Here is a 16,460-nt window from a genome sequence, read left to right as displayed (position 1 = left end):
GCCCCCAGTTTAACAAAGCTAATTTGGAGGATATTATTTCATACTGCAGTCCTCCCATCACTTTTGTGAAGTTATCCTATGAGCACAGATAGGGGACAACTACCCCATTTAAGTCTTTATAGATGATCAGTTTATGGAGCAACAAATGTCCAGATGTTTTCCATGTGTTGCAGCTCATACCAGGCATGCTGCCTTGCTCCCGCAACAGTGGGTGCCCAGGGCTTGCCAACATCACCTTGGCATGCATGCGTGATGCTAACACGCCTGGCTCCTTCATTGAAAATTTGTGGGTGCCTGGGCCCCCACGATCCCACATAGATGGTGCCTATGACTGATCCCAACATCTTACTTCCTTTGGGTTTCTGTTGTAGTAATAATATTTCCCCAAACATTAGAACTACGTGGTTTTTGTCACTGGGAAAATGCATTTCGTATACCCACCCCCCAAAAGAAAGGTAGGGAAAGGATGAGCTTCAAGCTGACAAGAACAAAATTGTCAAATTTATCAATAAGAAAGGGTAATGACAGTCTAAGACATTGCTTATTCCATTTGCTTATTAACACCCTCCATGCTGCCCTATTGAGCCTTATCCGTTCTTAACTGACAGAGGCTGAGGTCTAATGGTACCAGCTCCAGGCCTAGAAGTCCTTCCACTGTTGGAATAGGAAGAATGGCCTTAAAATCACTGGACAGTAGTCAACTAAACAGTTTCTCCAGCACAAGGAAGTTTTAACTCCCCACATGCTCCTTATGCACTCCATAATTCTGTTCTGGAAGATTGGGGGAACCCCTGGAACAGATGGAGGAGGAGAAAAGAGAGGACAGAGAAGTTTCACTGTACAGCTAACACTCCTTGAGCTAGAATAAGTATTTAGTTGGACGCTGGCCATTCTTTCTACCATCAGGCATTGGTTGAATGGTGGAAAAGGAACATGCTGTGGCCTTAAATTATGTCATACTTTCTGGGAGGATAGAGCCTTAGCAATTAATAAGCTGTATAAGGCTAAGCACACAAAAGGAAAATACATACTATATTTATGGGGTCACACATATATTCTATGAGTAAAAACATCATGAAGTAAAATAATTTGGTTAGAGCCTTTCATTCAGTCCATGTTACTGTGTCCCCATTTTAGTTGCTATAGGAGTTCCATACACTTCTCCACTGTGGCTGCCCAGGAAAGGGCACTGGAAGAGCAAAGCCTGTTAGACTGGTGTAGCATACCCGCCAACATTTCTCTGATGGAAATAGGGACGTCCAATTCCATAATGATAATTTTACTGTTTATACCCCACACATCTTACTGGGTTGCTCCAGCCACTCTGAGCAGCTTCTAACATATATAAAAACATAACAAAACTTTAAGCATTTAAAAACTTCCCTATACAGGATTGCCTTCAGATGGCTTGGCAATCAGATAACTCCATATCCTCCAAAATTTCTCCAATGAAAATAGGGATATCCTAAGGAAAAGGGGGACATTCCAGGATCAAATCAGAAACCAGGACAGCTTTTGTAAATCCAGGACGTCCCTGGAAAATAGGGACACTTGGATGGTCTAGTATAGTAGAACACAAGGACTCAAATGGCTGACATAATAGTACAGTGTTTGCTGCCATCTTGTGGACAATTCATTGTGTCTGTACCCAGATAGCAAGCTCATAAATGCAGCTTTGCATGAAAGGGCACAGCCTCAGCCACGCTAAGTATCGGAAGGCAAAGGCAGTTTAGAAAACAAGCTATGAAATCTTGAGGAAGTGGCTCCTTTCCTACCAGAGAAATGGATTGTTCTGGACTCCTCCTCCCCACACCTAAGCAATAGTGTTAGCAAGGCTTACTTAGACTGTTGGGTAAGAATCCCTTTATTCTAGCAGCTGGTCAGCCCAACCCTGGATAAGAACATTGGTAACCGCCTACACAAAGTCAGACCATTCATTCATTAAACTATTACTCACACTGACTGGTAGCAGCTCTCCCAGCAGGAGTCTCTCCCAGTCCTATCTGGAAATGCTAGAAACTGAAGTGGGGAGGATGTGCTCTACCACAAAGCAACAGATTTCTGTCCCCCCACATATGCAACATTGGGCTGCGACAAGATATTCTACTCAACTAATGGATTCCCCCCCACTCCATGTGGAATCCAGAGAATTAAGGGGTACATGAGGTATTTAAGAAATAATTGGTCAAATCCAGAGAAGATCTGGTAATGGCAGGTATGAGGGTGATACAGAGCTACGTTAAGAAGTTTGCCTATGAATTGCTGAAAACCAAGGCTAGGAAGTTAGCTAGGGTCCAAATCTTGGTTGTGGGTTTCTCAGGAGGTACCTGGCTAGGTCACTGCAGGGAACAGAATGCTGGCCAGCAGTTTGGTTCAGCAGAGCTCTTAATAATATAGTTCCTCTGGTTCAGGAGTAACCTTCCCTTCATTGAGAAAGCATCAATATCATATCCTTTATCACTTTAAGAGAGCTAAAAATAATGCCAATATATTTCACATCTGGCAGCCAACATGTCCTTTTGGTTTCAGATCGTACAGGGGTAGATGAATCTAAAAAGCCTGGGACACTAATTTTCCTGGCCCTCTAGCAGCTATGGTGGCTCATTTACCAGAAGTAATATATTTACTCTGGAAGTTAATATACCCCAAAAGGCTTAGTTTGGTCAGAATTGAGTATATGCTTCAATATTTTGCAAGCTGACATGTGACTGTAGATCTATCAATTTTGGTTTCTTTCAGTTTCTTTCCCTTTGTTCCAGTCTTAAATTCAGTTCTTCACATTTCCACATGAATTTGTGATTTTTTAAAGTCCTCTCAAAAATGCATTCAGTTGGCATTTGCTAGTAGTAAAGTGCTTTCAAATTACTGTAAGGAGCAATTAATGGTTTTATGTATTATTAACCCAAAAGTGGAAAAAACAAACCAAGTTCAGCATTAAAATTAATCTCTTCCAAATAACTGCTTGTGGGTTGAGTTGGTTTAAGTTGGAAAATGCAGGCCAAAGTGAATTTTATCAAATCCAGGCAACTACCTAACTTTGATGTTCCCCTCCAAGACATCTGTATGGGACTTGACTTGTGACTGTTTCAAGTTATTTATCTTAATGTAGCATATTCCTCCACAAACAGTGCTTATAGTATATCTCTTCATTAATGAGTGGCATTAGTAAAGTACCTAATGCATGGGTAGACGTACTACGTCAGAACAGAGGTTTATACAGAGAGCACTGCATTCAGCGCCAGTCTTACCTTAGCTTCCAATCTATCATTGGGTTGCTATTTTGTGTGACTATCTGGAAGAAAGAGCAAATAAAGTTTTAGCTCCTATGCTTTTAAACATTAATGCATGTTCAAGGTATGATTAATGGATAGAGCCCCAAGTTTCTTGAAAAAAATACAGAAGAAATCTGAATAAGATTCCATCTTTGACACCCAAGATAGTGCAAGTCCAGTAGGCCCATCAAAATAGTGCAAGTCCAGTAGGCCCATCAAGGTATACAATATAGGACTGGAGTTGTATAAGCTTAGAACAGGGGCTGCTTTGGGGGGCTGCAGGAGAGGGTGGACAAGCACTCTCTCACACACAAAACAAGAGAGTGCTCTTACGCAGGCACACAAAATGTAGAAGAAGAATTTCCCTCCCAGCTCATCAGATAAGGAATCTGATAATTGGGGAAGGGGCGATTTGTATATCATTAGGGTGCTGGGCTGGGCAGAGATATTTAAACCTCTCTGCCCATCTCAGTGCTGTGTCTAATTTTTCCCTACTTTTTTGTTATCACCGAAATTGGGGTCTGACTGCATCAGACTACAGGGCCAATGGTTAGGCACGCCTGCTGTACAGCCATATAATTATAAGGGACTTCAAAAACAATCTAGTCCAATTCCCTGCTGATGCAATTGTTTGATACTGATTAACTTCCAAAAACTAAATGATCTGCCATTGGAAGAGATATCACGGCAAGATGAAGAAACCAAAGTGAAGATCTCCACCTTCGTTCTTTTAACCCTCTCCCCTCCTGCTGTCCTTACTCAGGACTTTTATTCAAGCAATAGCTAGCCTACGTATATCCACAGATTAAACAAGAGTTAAAGAGCCTTGCATGAATTGGCCCATAGTTGCATTATAAATTACTGGCTTAGATATATGTTCATATACAAATGAAGCTTACGGGATTGTACTTGGAGGAGCTATCACCATTATTAGTTATTAAATTTATATACTGCCCTTCATCTGAAGATCACAGGGTGGTTTACAGTATAAAACATAAAATACATAGCCTATTGAATAGGCCATTCAGATCTAATTGCAAACCAATTTGCAATTAACTTTGCTCTAACTTTTGTTTTAGCAGGGATTCAAATGGATTTTTGTTTCTGCAAGTTTGCATTTCTCATTTTAGTTTTGCAAAGGTAAAAGAATAAACCAAGCTAAAATAGGCCATATTATCACAATTTTAACTCATTACAAAAAGTTACCTATAGTCCTTAGCCACAGAATCAGAGTAAATTTGCAACAATTTCCAATTATTCAGTTTTACATTCCACCTTTCCCCTTAAACTTTCTTTTGTTTTCCTTTTAAGAATAACACTCCTCAACTAAATATTCAGAAATCCAATTAAGGTTGATAGGATTTACTTCCAGATAAATATGTTAAAGCTATACTGTACAATGATAGTCTCATGGGCATTATGAAAATACAAACTCATTTGTAAACCTGACAGTGTAACTGAAACAATTTTCATCTCAATTCTTACCAAAGTTACGCTGTAAAGTGAAGGAAACAGTACCATCAGAATGGATGTAGACATTATCAACATCTAAGATTACCATTCTTAATGCAGAATCCAATCCATCTGTTTCATTTTATAACAACACTGGAAAGATAGCTCATGCTTGTTCCTCACTTAAAGGCTGCTCATAGTATCTCCTAACTTCAGCTAACAAGACCTTAGTGAAATCTTTTGTATGTACCATTGTATTTAGTGGTTTTCTCTCAACTACCATTAAAAAAACCACCCCAGCAATTTATGCTTTATAGCTAAAGAAGAAATGCTATCCTCAGAGCTCTTTTATGCCCTCACAATACAACACCTTCAGGTGTGGCTCTTTTGGAGAAAATGGAGCTTCCCTTAAAGATAAAGTAACTGGCTGATCTCATATATTTACCCAAACTTTAATTTAAAGCCAAAGTCATTTATTGGTTATTGCACCAATTCCTTAATATATTGATCTGGACAGGAATCTATCTGTATTATTGTCAATATTGATAGAAATACATTGGCTAAATCATATTAAAATTAGATTTTAGTGAAGCAGGCCAAGATCTTTGCTTCTCCTACAGGACACCAAGAAATTTATAGTGTGTCAATGATTTTATGAGCTCCCAGCCTATAAACAAATGAAAAGTAATCAGTTTTCATCTTGATGTAATGGTATAATTGAAGTCAATGTGTGGACACACACGTACAACTTGCCTGCACTAATCAGTATTAGTTGGTACTGCACATATATTTTAAACTATTGTGGCCTGCAAGTTTTTTCAGGATCAGTTTGTACAAATTTGATTTGGACAACAGAAGCCGATGTATCTGCTCAGCGTACGGCAAATATATTTTTGGGAGAAACAAACTGCCTCAACCTAACTCAGCCTTTAGTTACTTTGATGCAGCCTGTTCTTAGATCACAAACATGGTGAATTGTTTGCTAATAAACGGATCTGTGCTTTTATACTGTTATGAGTTACAAAAACTTGACTTCTGTTTTACAGCTGGGTCAACATTGTTTTGCTTGACAAATGTGATGGGAGATCAGAGATATAACAAAAAGTATGTGGAAAACAACCTTCTGGGGTCTCCCATCTGCCTTGGCAATGTGACACTCATGAGGCAAAGCCTAGCCAGCAGTGGAGAAAAGGCGGGACCTGGATGTAAAAAAAACCCAAGTATTTAAAACTGCCTCCATCTTTCACTCAAGCCTAACGACAACAGAGAGAGACATGCCCTACATTTAAACCACATTTCTCTCCCCCGCAATGAATCATGGGAACTATCTTTTTTTCCTCACGGAGCTACATTTCCCAGAATCCTTACCAAACTACAATACCCAGAATTCTTGGGGTTTACACAGCCTCTGGCTAAGGCGGTGCTGCTTAAGGCACTTTTAAGAACAAAATAAAAGGTCTGCTCGATTAAAGGCGCATCTGGTTCAGCATCTTGCTCTTTAACCAAATCCCTAAAACCTGATGGCCTGCTTTCGGGTCTCTCATAGGCTGGCCACGGACGCTGGATGAGGGGGCTCTTCGGTCTGATCGCACCAAAGCTCTTCTCAAATTTGGAACGTGTGAATCAGTCGACGCGTGTCGACGCCTGCAGCCTTACAAGCGCCCTTCGTCCTCTTCCTGGTCACCAAACGGCTCCTGCCTTCGCAAACCACCCGCCGGGCAAAGCCTCACGGTTGGCACGCCCTTCAGCTACGTCCTTGCAAATAGCTTTTCCTCCCCGCCTGCCTGGGATTTGGTTTAGTCCAGCCCCACCTCTCGGACAAGATGGCGGCGCCCGGAGCGAGCGAGGCGGTGTGGAATCGCTTGGAGGTGCCGTGGCCCGCGTGCAGCGCGACGGTCGCCGTGGCGCCGCAGCACTCGTCAGGTGAGGGGGGGGGAAACGTACTTGTGCTCAGAGAATGTGGTTCTCAGTGGAGCTTAGCTCGCAGGCAAATGTGCCCCTTTTTGGTTTCAATAGGTGGAAGTTAAACACGTGCCTCGCTCACCTCTTTTTAAAAAGCATAGCTTTGGCTGAATTTTGCTTCTTGGGGGGTCTTTTGTTTTAATCATTCCTGTGGGAGGAAGATCAAATTAGTTCACATCCATACATTCTTGGGTTTTGTTTTGTTTTTGGTAGTGACAGGGTCTTTGCATGCTCCAACTGCATACATGGAGTAAAGATTAAGGTGCAGTTGTTAAACATGACACAGCGTTTAATACTTTTTCCAAAGTTCGGTTTTGCTCACAATGTTTCATTTAAATGTTCAAAGACATGTTCCGCCAAAGTTGCTGACAGCACATGCAACCGATAGTTAGATTCAAAATCATTCCAACCCTCCTAATGTTGACCATTTGTTGGCATTCTTCTCCATATCCCAAGAGTTTGATACACCAACCCCAGTTCCAATTCCCCCCCAGTATTGTATCCATGAGATCTCTTACTTTTCCAAATTTCACTTCCCCCTTTTGAAAGTCCTATAGCATACGGGATATCACTTGTCTCTCCGGATTTTAAAAGAACAAAGTTGCCACGGTTTTGTGACACAGTCCTGTGTTTAACTGAAGTCAGTGCTTTCCCGTTGAGTTGAATAAAGGTAAAGGTACCCCTGCCCGTACGGCCAGTCTTGCCAGACTCTAGGGCTGTGCGCTCATCTCACTCTATAGGCCGGGAGCCAGCGCTGTCCGCAGACACTTCCGGGTCACGTGGCCAGCGTGACAAGCTGCATCTGGCGAGCCAGCGCAGCACACGGAATGCCGTTTACCTTCCCGCTGGTAAGCGGTCCCTATTTATCTACTTGCACCCGGAGGTGCTTTCGAACTGCTAGGTTGGCAGGCGCTGGGACTGAACGACGGGAGCGCACCCCGCCGCGGGGATTCGAACCACCGACCATGCGATCGGCAAGTCCTAGGCGCTGAGGTTTTACCCACAGCGCCACCCGCTGAATAGGCTCGTGGAAATTAATAATTGAATTGTAGAGTTGGAAGGGACCACAAGGGTCATCTAGTCCAACTCCATGCAATGCAGGAATATTTTGACCAGCATGGGGCTCGAACTCAGAACCCTAAGAGTCTCATGCTTTACGGACTGAGCTATCAACCTAAGTTGATCCTAATAGATCAGGATTGGAAAGTAAATTTGCAGTCCTATTCCACTTCCTCAGTAGAAAAGTGCAAGCAGTTGAAAAAACTCCTTCCTGCTATGCTGTCTTCACAAGGCTCATGATAGGAGGCCCATTGGTTTTGTGGGCCTCGGGTGTTGCTGTCACTTTCAGAGACTGGGATGAGGGATTATGGTGGTCTGTGCAGAATAATAATAATCATTTTATTAATTATACCATTAAATTATTATTTATAGCATCTTGCAGGTGTACAACAGAGTTGCTAACTGGACTTTAAGTTCTGTAAATTGATTCAAGTAAAAATAGTGCTTGAAACTGGTGTGTTAATTTCCATGCTCAAATCGGCGAAGGGAAAAATATTACTGACTTCCATATACAGTGGTACCTCGGGTTAAGTACTTAATTCATTCTGGAGGTCCGTTCTCAACCTGAAACTGTTCTTAACCTGAAGCACCACTTTAGCTAATGGGGCCTCCCGCTGCTGCTGCACTGCTGGAGCACGATTTCTGTTTTCATCCTGAAGCAAAGTTCTTAACCCAAGGTACTATTTCTGGGTTAGCGGAGTATGTAACCTGAAGCGTATGTAACCCGAGGTACCACAGTACATATACACTTGCTAGAGCTGAGTTAGCAAGCTCTTGGAAGTTCTGAACAGTTTAGGACTTTGAAGTACACAGTTTCATATATACCTGTTTGTTTGCCTATTCCAGTGAGAAGCCTTTTCGCTGTTCTGAAGGGGTGTCATGCTGTGGACATCCTTCTGAAAAACAAAGCCATGGTTGCAGAACAGAGCCTGCTGCTTTCAATCATGTATAATTTTCACTATCAGATGAGTCGTCACAGGTCATTTCGGTCCCTCAAGCAGGTAAGGTTGGGAGTCGTCTGGAAATATATTTAGATTTGGGATGCTTAAGGAATCTTTGGAATGTAGTCGTCCATAGAAATCCACTGCTTCCATTTTGTATGTGGTGGTCTGATGGCTGTTTTATATTTGTGTGTGTGTGTCCCAATAATTATTATAAAAAGGGGCAACAGCTGCTGCACTCATTGAAAATGGGCCTGTAAATGCCTCCTGGAACAATAAAGTTCTATCAATGTGCCATTACTCGCAAGGAGACTGTACATGCAGTTCCATGTTCCCAATTCTCTTACTGTACCTCCTAAAAAGCCTTTTCCATAGAAAGGGAAAGACAGATTGTTCTTTGTATAATTCTACATGCTTTCTACCATGAATCAAATCAAAATTTCTTCTTTCCCTTTCAGGTAGAACAGTGCTTGAAGCGTTTAAAAAGAATGAATCTGGAGAAGCCAATTCAATACCTTATTCTTTTGGGCCCCATGTAAGTGGCATAAGCCAGAACATCTCACTTCTCTAGTTTAGATTCTGTAACTTAGATTTACTTGGCTATTCAGGAAAGTACATCAGCATATTTTAAACCTGCTGGAAACTGTGGGATTCAAACCAGCTGAAATTCAAACACTTATTGGGCAACAGAGTGTCTTGTTGGATCAATCTATGCTGGTGGAAAACAGTAGAAACTTTGAAACTAGTTTGAACTTTTCAATATAGAATGAACAGATCTGTGTAATTCAAAAACTTATATTAATTGAAGTCAGCCCATGAGAAGGTACCATGCCTTGCCTTGTCCTTTTAATTTTTTTCCTATGTAACCAACAGCACAGTCCTAACCAAAAGCAGTAAGTCCTAGTTCCAAAGTAAGTCCTGCTGTGAGACCTAGGACATAACCAGCATTAAATATTGTGGGGTGCCAACACTTAACCACACAATCTTCTTCTTGTCTCTTTATTTTCAATAGAAAACAGAAACCAGAAAATCCGGAAGAGGCCTTGGTTCCCAGTCAACCTGTGATAGAAGTGATATTAGTAAAGATTTTGGGTGGGTGCAAGCTGTTGCTGCGTCTGCTTGAATGTTGTTGCACAGCTTTTCTGTATCCTTCTGAAACAGTTTGGAATCTAATTTGAAGGTTCTTGCAATTCGCAGAATGTCACAGGATATACCACATATTTGATAGGGAAAACAGATTTGACGACATTTCATTTGCTTCTATTAAGAAGTCATTTTGTTGTGTATTTTGTGGTGAAGCAGTCCTTTGTGATTCATCTTCAGCATGTTGGTAGAGCACGAGACTCTAAATCTCAGGGTTGTGGGTTTGAGACCCACGTTGGGCAAAAGATTTCTGCATTGCAGAGGGTTGGACTAGATCAGGCATAGGCAAACTCGACCCTCCAGATGTTTTGAGACTACAATTCCCATCATCCCTGACCCCGGTCTTGTTAGCTAGGGCTGATGGGAGTTGTAGTCCCAAAACATCTGGAGGGCCAAGTTTGCCTATGCCTGGACTAGATGGCCCTCATGCTCCCTTACAATTCTAAAATTCTATGATTGATTTTATTGATTTTTTTATTCAGTATATGCCTCCAAAGCAGCATATAATCCTCAGTTTAAAAAAAATATCTTAAGGCTCACTGCTCACTGAGTTCCACTGTGTGTTCATGCATAAAGTGTTCAATAAGTTCAGTCCTAAGTATATTTGATTGAAAGAAACATGCAGGAATATGTGTGTATGATTGAAAGTGTGTGTGTAATTTGGGTTTCTAGCCTCTTTCGTTAGCTGTCCAACCTTAGTTGTTATCCAACCTTAATCAATTTGCTCATCAGTTTGTCCCTTAAGCACCTGTGTTTGCAAGAGTACATACTGTTGAATACTGTGGTTTTGGGGTTGCTGAGCCGGTTATGGTATGTATACCTGTAAAACATTTTAATTCTTTCCCTTCTGCTTGTTCACTTCAGTGTCTTTAGCAGAGCATGGTCCCGGCTAACACCAGCAGTGCACATCCTTCCCATTACTTCCCTATTGCATATGGAAGGACCTAGAACAGATGTACAATTTCTGTAGCACTAACAACAGTTCAGTAATGATTGCGAAGGTGTGTGTATGGGAAATCCAATTGTATATCGAGGAGGTAGTGAGTCTAACATGGTTACCCTTCCTGCCTCTGTTCCTTCCCCCTCCCTGGCAGCTGTTAAGCTTTTGAAGGCGTGAGAACCTTCTCTGGTGTCCTAATCAGTTGGGAGTAGGTGAAGCCCCCCACACAGCTGCCTTAATCAGTCAGGGAGGTTAGTGCTGGGAACATTCTTTAATGTTAGAAATTGTTATTGGAAAGTGAGGCATTGGGAGGAGGTGGCTATAAAATCAGATGGTTAGGGCAGAATGATTTAGAAGCTTGTGCACGGACTGATCGACCACAAGGCTGTGCAATCTAAGGCTACCTGGGGGAGTCACTTCGCCACTTCTTGAAGGCTTCCAAGTGCCAGATAGAGGTGCATGCCTGGTATGTATATATTGCTTGCTGTTTAGAAACCAAATCTCCTCCTCCTCACTCACTTGTGTTTTGTATTGCTTCTGAATCTCATTTAAAAGAACCACCTTGCATTTGGCAAGACAGTGTGTTCCCGTTAACTGACCTGACCAGCTTTCTTCTAAACAAGTAACATTTTCCAGAGCAAAGATAATCCGATAATACTAGGGTTGTGGGGTTGAAATTGGAGAAGCAGCATTTTACTTGTAAACCATTGATAAAACAAGCAGTGAAGTAGCTGTGACCGCAATCATTTCCCTGGTTCCTCTGTCCACCTCTGCCTTTGGTTAGGTTAAGGTAAATTCCTCTTTGCAGGGCACAGGGCTGGTTGCAAGTGCTACACATACACTGAAACAAAGCAGAAGCACTGCCCTTAGGTTTACACATTGAAAGAGAAACTAAGGAAGGAGGTAAAACTAATGGTAGACGAGGGAGTACAGTTTGATAAAGAACTAACAGGCAATGTAAGTGTTATTTAAATTGAAGCAGGGGCAGGTTAATGGTCTTTCCATGGTGGCAGAGGTGCAGCTAACTAGGGTCATTTAGTCCTCAGGCTGCTGTCCATTTCCTTGAAGGCAATTTACACAAATTCCAGATGCGGAAAGCAGGTGCTGTGTAACAGATATAAGTGTTTTCATCTCTTCTTCTTTGCCATAGGATCATTTATAGAGGTGTGTTGAAAAGCCTCGCTTCTCTATATATGAGGCTGTTTGAATTGCTTCAGGAAGTTTCAAAGACTCATCCGAGGCCTTACATTAAAGGATTTGCCTTTCCTTCCGAAATATACGAATTTCTGGGGACCACTTATTCAGAGATTGAAAAGAAAATGCCCAGTAAAACATTTGTATTGAAAAAGGCTGGACCTGGATGGATGACTAGACTTTTCCCAGGAAGCAAGGCTGTATCTCAGTCTCACGCTTCAAGTACAGCTGCGCCTACAAAAGTCAGAAAGAAGGTTTCTTCTTTCATTGATATTGGGAAGCCAATTCTGGTAAAAAGAACTAACCAAGGTAAGAGACAATGGTCTCCTTATTTATTTATATTTATTTCACAACATTTAATACACTGCTTGCTTTTAATAAAACTTCCATGCGGTTGACAAAAAAGAGAGAAAACAATATTGGTAAACAATTAAAAACAAATATTTATTTTTTTTCTTTTTTAATGTTTAAAATCAACAATATGCTAAAACAATATTAAAACACATGGCAGCTTCTACATGTATGGATAGGATTGCCTAAAGAAAATCATTTTTAGTCAGGTGCCAAAAGAAGTAAAGTGAAGGTGTCTGGTGACAATAGACAGGGATTTCCTAAGAGTGTGTTGCTACACTATAAGGATGGAATGACTATTATGTGGGCATCTTGGCCAGGTTCTGCTGGGCAACAAGGTGGCAATGAGGAAGAGATGAAGGTTGGGAAGCCAAGTTGGTCTCATTGGGGATTGGCCACCCTCATGTCTGTATTATAGCATGATATGCAACTTATTGTGCTCTAAAACTTGCATCAAGTTGCATGGAAGGTGTCTTCTCAATTTGTTGTTACAACTTATTGCCCACCCTTCATCTTAATTAAGATTAAAACACAATATTACACAATATTAAAAACTGTTTAAAAATAAAACACCAGAAATAAGGGGAGTCCTTAAAAATATGCATCTCAAGTGTCAAAGGTAGCAGGGTAAAGAAGTGCATCTTCAGCATCATCCGAAAGCTGTATAATGAAAGCACCAGACACACCTCTGGGAAGAAAGTTCCACAAATTAAGGGCTACCACAGCAAATTCCCTTTCCTGGACCGCCCTCTTCCCTGAACGAACTTCTCAGGGTGGTGGAACAACCAAGAGGGCACCTTCTGCTGATCTTAGCAGCCAAGCGGGTGTGTAGGGAAGGAGGCAGTCTTTCAGGTATTCAGTGCCTAAGTCATTTAGGGCTTTAAAGAGTAACATGAGCACCTTGAATTGGGCTGGAAATGAACTGGCAACCAGTCCGTTGTGCTGCTTATATGGAATGGGGAGAGATGAAATTGCCTCATGCCCCAAGATGCTCTGGAAATAGCTGACGACTGCATTGTGGAAGAACTCTTGATATTCCCTAGCTTAACCTCAGTAAAATGCTTAGAATATAAATTAAGATCCACTGATTGAAGAATAATTTTGTTACAAATAACTCTGCTTAGGATCATAGCCAAGCTCTTTTTTCTGTTATGACATGGCAGCTGTGCCCTTTCTTCCAGATCTTGGGAAGGAGTTTGCGTTTGATGTCAAGAGCTTATGCAAGTTCCCTAACCCTGCACCACGGGAGGTTTGTTTTTTTTCATACTGTGTTTGTCTGTCTTGAATATACTATGTTTCTGTGTGCTCCTTTTTTTCTCTTCTGGGCAGAAAATATTACTCTGTGACTTTCTGCCATGGCATTAATTTGCTTCAAGAGGTGCGCCTTTCAATATAAGTCCTTGTCTATAAATGTAGCTTTTACATGGTGAACTTGCAGATCTGGACTGTACAGTGCTGTAAATATATACTGTACAGTGCAAAAGTATATGCAAGGTAATTGTTTGTTTTGGTATTTGCCATGAATGTGTATAACTTCATTTGTCCACCTCTTTTGCAGATGGTAGAAACTAACACAGTGGTGCTATGCAAGCTTAATGAAAGCCAATTCCACTGAAAGCCTTAGAACTTCAGCGGCTAGAATCTGAATAATTTCTCTGGGAAATTATTAGTAGCTGACCATATCCTTGTAGTTGACCAGAAGTTCCAAGGTTTCTCACAGCCTCACTATTAATGATATTTTAAATTTGAAAGATCTCTGCCTGGAGCCTAGCTGAATTGTTGCTCATCAAAATAGAAAACACTGTAGCAGTGTCATACATAATATGTTCTGTGAAGTTTAAGATAACGGCTTTGAACAGCAGGTGCGTGAAGAAACAATTTTTGTTATGTATTGCAAGGAGCCACCGTTCAAGAAACACAATTATAAAGGCCGTGTGAGCTTGCAAAAAAGTTTTTTTTTTTGGGGGGGGATAATCCTGTTCAGCATGTAGGGCAAAGATAACCACTGACTTAAAAGAATATTTAACATTCATTTGCTTCTATATTCTTTCTAGACAGGTTCCTTCTAGTCAAGGATACAGTATGTAATCTTAGAAATATGAGTCTCTTCGTTAAAGATACCTTTTTCTCCTTTACTAATGCCCTTCCATTTTATTTCATTTCAGAATACAAAAGTCACAGTGAAGTTTCCTGGGTCAAAAAAGAGAACTACATTGGTTTCTTCTAAATCACTGAGGTCCCAGCATCTTAAATCTTTTGTCTCCAAATTTCAAGAAGCACGCACCTTCAGAGAACTGTCTGACACACTCAGAACAACGGTTCTGTGGTGCAAAAGCAATAAACTTGGGCCAGAGGCTTTTTTCTTGGGAATGAAACTTCTGAAAAGTAGGCGGTTACAGCATGTGGAAACACAGGGTTGCAGGTTTGTATAAATGGCAGTGCTGGATTTCTCTGAGGTAGCAACTGCAGAAGACTATTCTGTGCTTACTATCTTCCTTCCCTGATCATGAGAAGGCTGCCATAAATGTGGGAAATTATATAAGGTGCAGGTAACTGCAGGATAGATCACTGCCACAGCATCCTGTGATTTGGCACTGTTAGAAGCATAATGCAAAGTGTGCTATGTCGGTTTCCCCTAAACTACTTGCAGTCTATGCCTACCTAGAACTATTATTCTGTTCATAGATCTGTATATTAAATAAGGTAAGACTGATGGGTTTTTATAAGAATATAACTTTACCTTGGGATTGTGGCAGTGAAGGAAGGTATATTCCTGGTCACCACCACTAGCTGTGAGACCAAGGTGGGGGGAAACTTTGACTCACAGGAGGAACATCATGCTTACTTTCCTCTTTACTTCCCATTCCTTTCTCCTTTTGTATTGGACCTATTGGATAGCCCCTACCCACAGGCGCACAAACCTACACTTTTTAAAGAATTATACACTTGTAAGTGCCTTACCTGTCCAACCTATGGACAGTAAATTTATTACTTAATAACATTCATAATGTGGTAGTTACTCTTCCTCAGTCTGATATTTAAAATAAAACTAAAGGGGCAGGTAGAAACATATTTTGGAGGGCATGGTGTCAGTCCAGGCTGCAGTTTATATTAGATTTTGATAATAGACAAAGCTGTTCCAGATGAGCAGACTAGCTTGTGCAAAAGATACTTGGTTATGCAAAATAATCTACTTGTGCTGTAATGAAGAAAATCCCTCTTAATTGTCAGCTTACTTGGCATTAAACTTTAGGGTGATTACTTTTGAGTAGACACAGCAAGAATTTCACTGTTAAAGTTGCTAATATTTATCTTTGCATTCCAGCTTACAACGGAAACTTGGCTGCATTAAAGCTACTCTCTGTAAATATCTCGTGCTTTCAAGCTGCAGAGTGAGACCCAGCCAAAGACTTAAAGCACATTCCCATCCACAAAGACAGATGAAACGCTCAAGGAAATCAAGATGTGTTTCAAGGAGTGCACCATCTTGTATTGTTCCCATACAAAGAGGCACTTCTATCCATTTGAAGGGCAGTAGATATCTTCCTCAGTGCTCTAGCTCCTTGTCTCCAGTTTGGGATGCTGACAACAGTGGTACTACCTACAGTGTTGAAAAACAATCACATGGCCATCCTTCTGACCTTGTGGGGCTTGGAAGAAAGCCTTCCCATAAACAGAAAGAAGCCACAGAGAATGAAGATGATATTGATGACATTTTTAAAGTAATAGGCCTATAGCATTCTGTTCCATTAAACTAATTTAAACTGTTCACTGAGTTTGTGTTAAGAGAGGATGGGTGTTACCTACTTAAACAGAATGCATCAAAAACGCTTCCTGATTTGAATTTTTTTGCAAGCATTATCATTACATAAGGTTGACACTTTAATTGCTGTTAAGTGGCAGACTAACAGCAAAACTCAGCTTTTGTATATAAGCAGCAGCATGCATTTAGATGCTTTAATACATTTTGTACATGGACTGCACTCATTCCCCAGGGTGAATGTCTAGTGAAAATCAACACCTTTGGGGGGAAAACTGTAGGGTCCTACAAACCCATCCAAAATAGTACAATAGTAGGACTATGTCCACTTTGTAGCCAGAATGCTGGCTGATGGGTGGCAAGCAGAACACCAGCACAATAAGAAA

At 41.1% G+C, this 16,460-nt stretch overlaps 1 protein-coding gene and 1 long non-coding RNA gene across 2 annotated transcripts in view; one reads left to right on the top strand and one right to left on the bottom strand.

Annotated features, from left to right (window-relative positions):
* Positions 1 to 6,191, bottom strand: part of LOC310761702 — a 37,558-nt gene extending 31,367 nt beyond the window's left edge. The window contains exons 1-2 of the long non-coding RNA XR_014547675.1: positions 6,093 to 6,191; positions 3,249 to 3,292 (exon numbers count right to left, since the gene is read on the bottom strand). This is a non-coding gene — a long non-coding RNA (uncharacterized lncRNA). The remainder of the gene's footprint in view (positions 1 to 3,248; positions 3,293 to 6,092) is intronic.
* Positions 6,192 to 6,479: 288 nt separating this feature from the next.
* RMP64 (ribonuclease MRP subunit p64) lies at positions 6,480 to 16,085 on the top strand. Its single transcript, XM_083611822.1, has 9 exons — positions 6,480 to 6,647; positions 8,592 to 8,746; positions 9,145 to 9,221; positions 9,699 to 9,830; positions 10,562 to 10,639; positions 11,920 to 12,272; positions 13,496 to 13,563; positions 14,480 to 14,736; positions 15,640 to 16,085. The coding sequence occupies exons 1-9, from the start codon at positions 6,548 to 6,550 to the stop codon at positions 16,049 to 16,051; spliced, it is 1,632 nt and encodes a 543-aa protein (XP_083467948.1). The 5' UTR covers positions 6,480 to 6,547; the 3' UTR covers positions 16,052 to 16,085.
* The last annotated feature ends 375 nt before the right edge of the window (positions 16,086 to 16,460 follow it).

This window comes from Podarcis filfolensis (genome assembly GCF_964270895.1).
Source record: "Podarcis filfolensis genome assembly, chromosome: 4".
Taxonomy (NCBI): domain Eukaryota; kingdom Metazoa; phylum Chordata; class Lepidosauria; order Squamata; family Lacertidae; genus Podarcis; species Podarcis filfolensis.
The sequence above is the reverse complement of the archived record's forward strand: the minus strand, read 5'-3'. Positions and strand labels throughout refer to the sequence as shown.

What these genes read in the sequence shown, in the direction of transcription:
- RMP64 (XM_083611822.1), top strand. Translation starts at nt 6,548, where the DNA reads ATGGCGGCGCCCGGAGCGAGCGAGGCGGTGTGGAATCGCTTGGAGGTG. An exon ending in GGGTTGCTGAGCCGGTTATG is followed by an intron (nt 10,640 to 11,919) that starts GTATGTATACCT and finishes TCTTTGCCATAG; the next exon opens with GATCATTTATAGAGGTGTGT. An exon ending in CTAACCCTGCACCACGGGAG is followed by an intron (nt 13,564 to 14,479) that starts GTTTGTTTTTTT and finishes ATTTCATTTCAG; the next exon opens with AATACAAAAGTCACAGTGAA.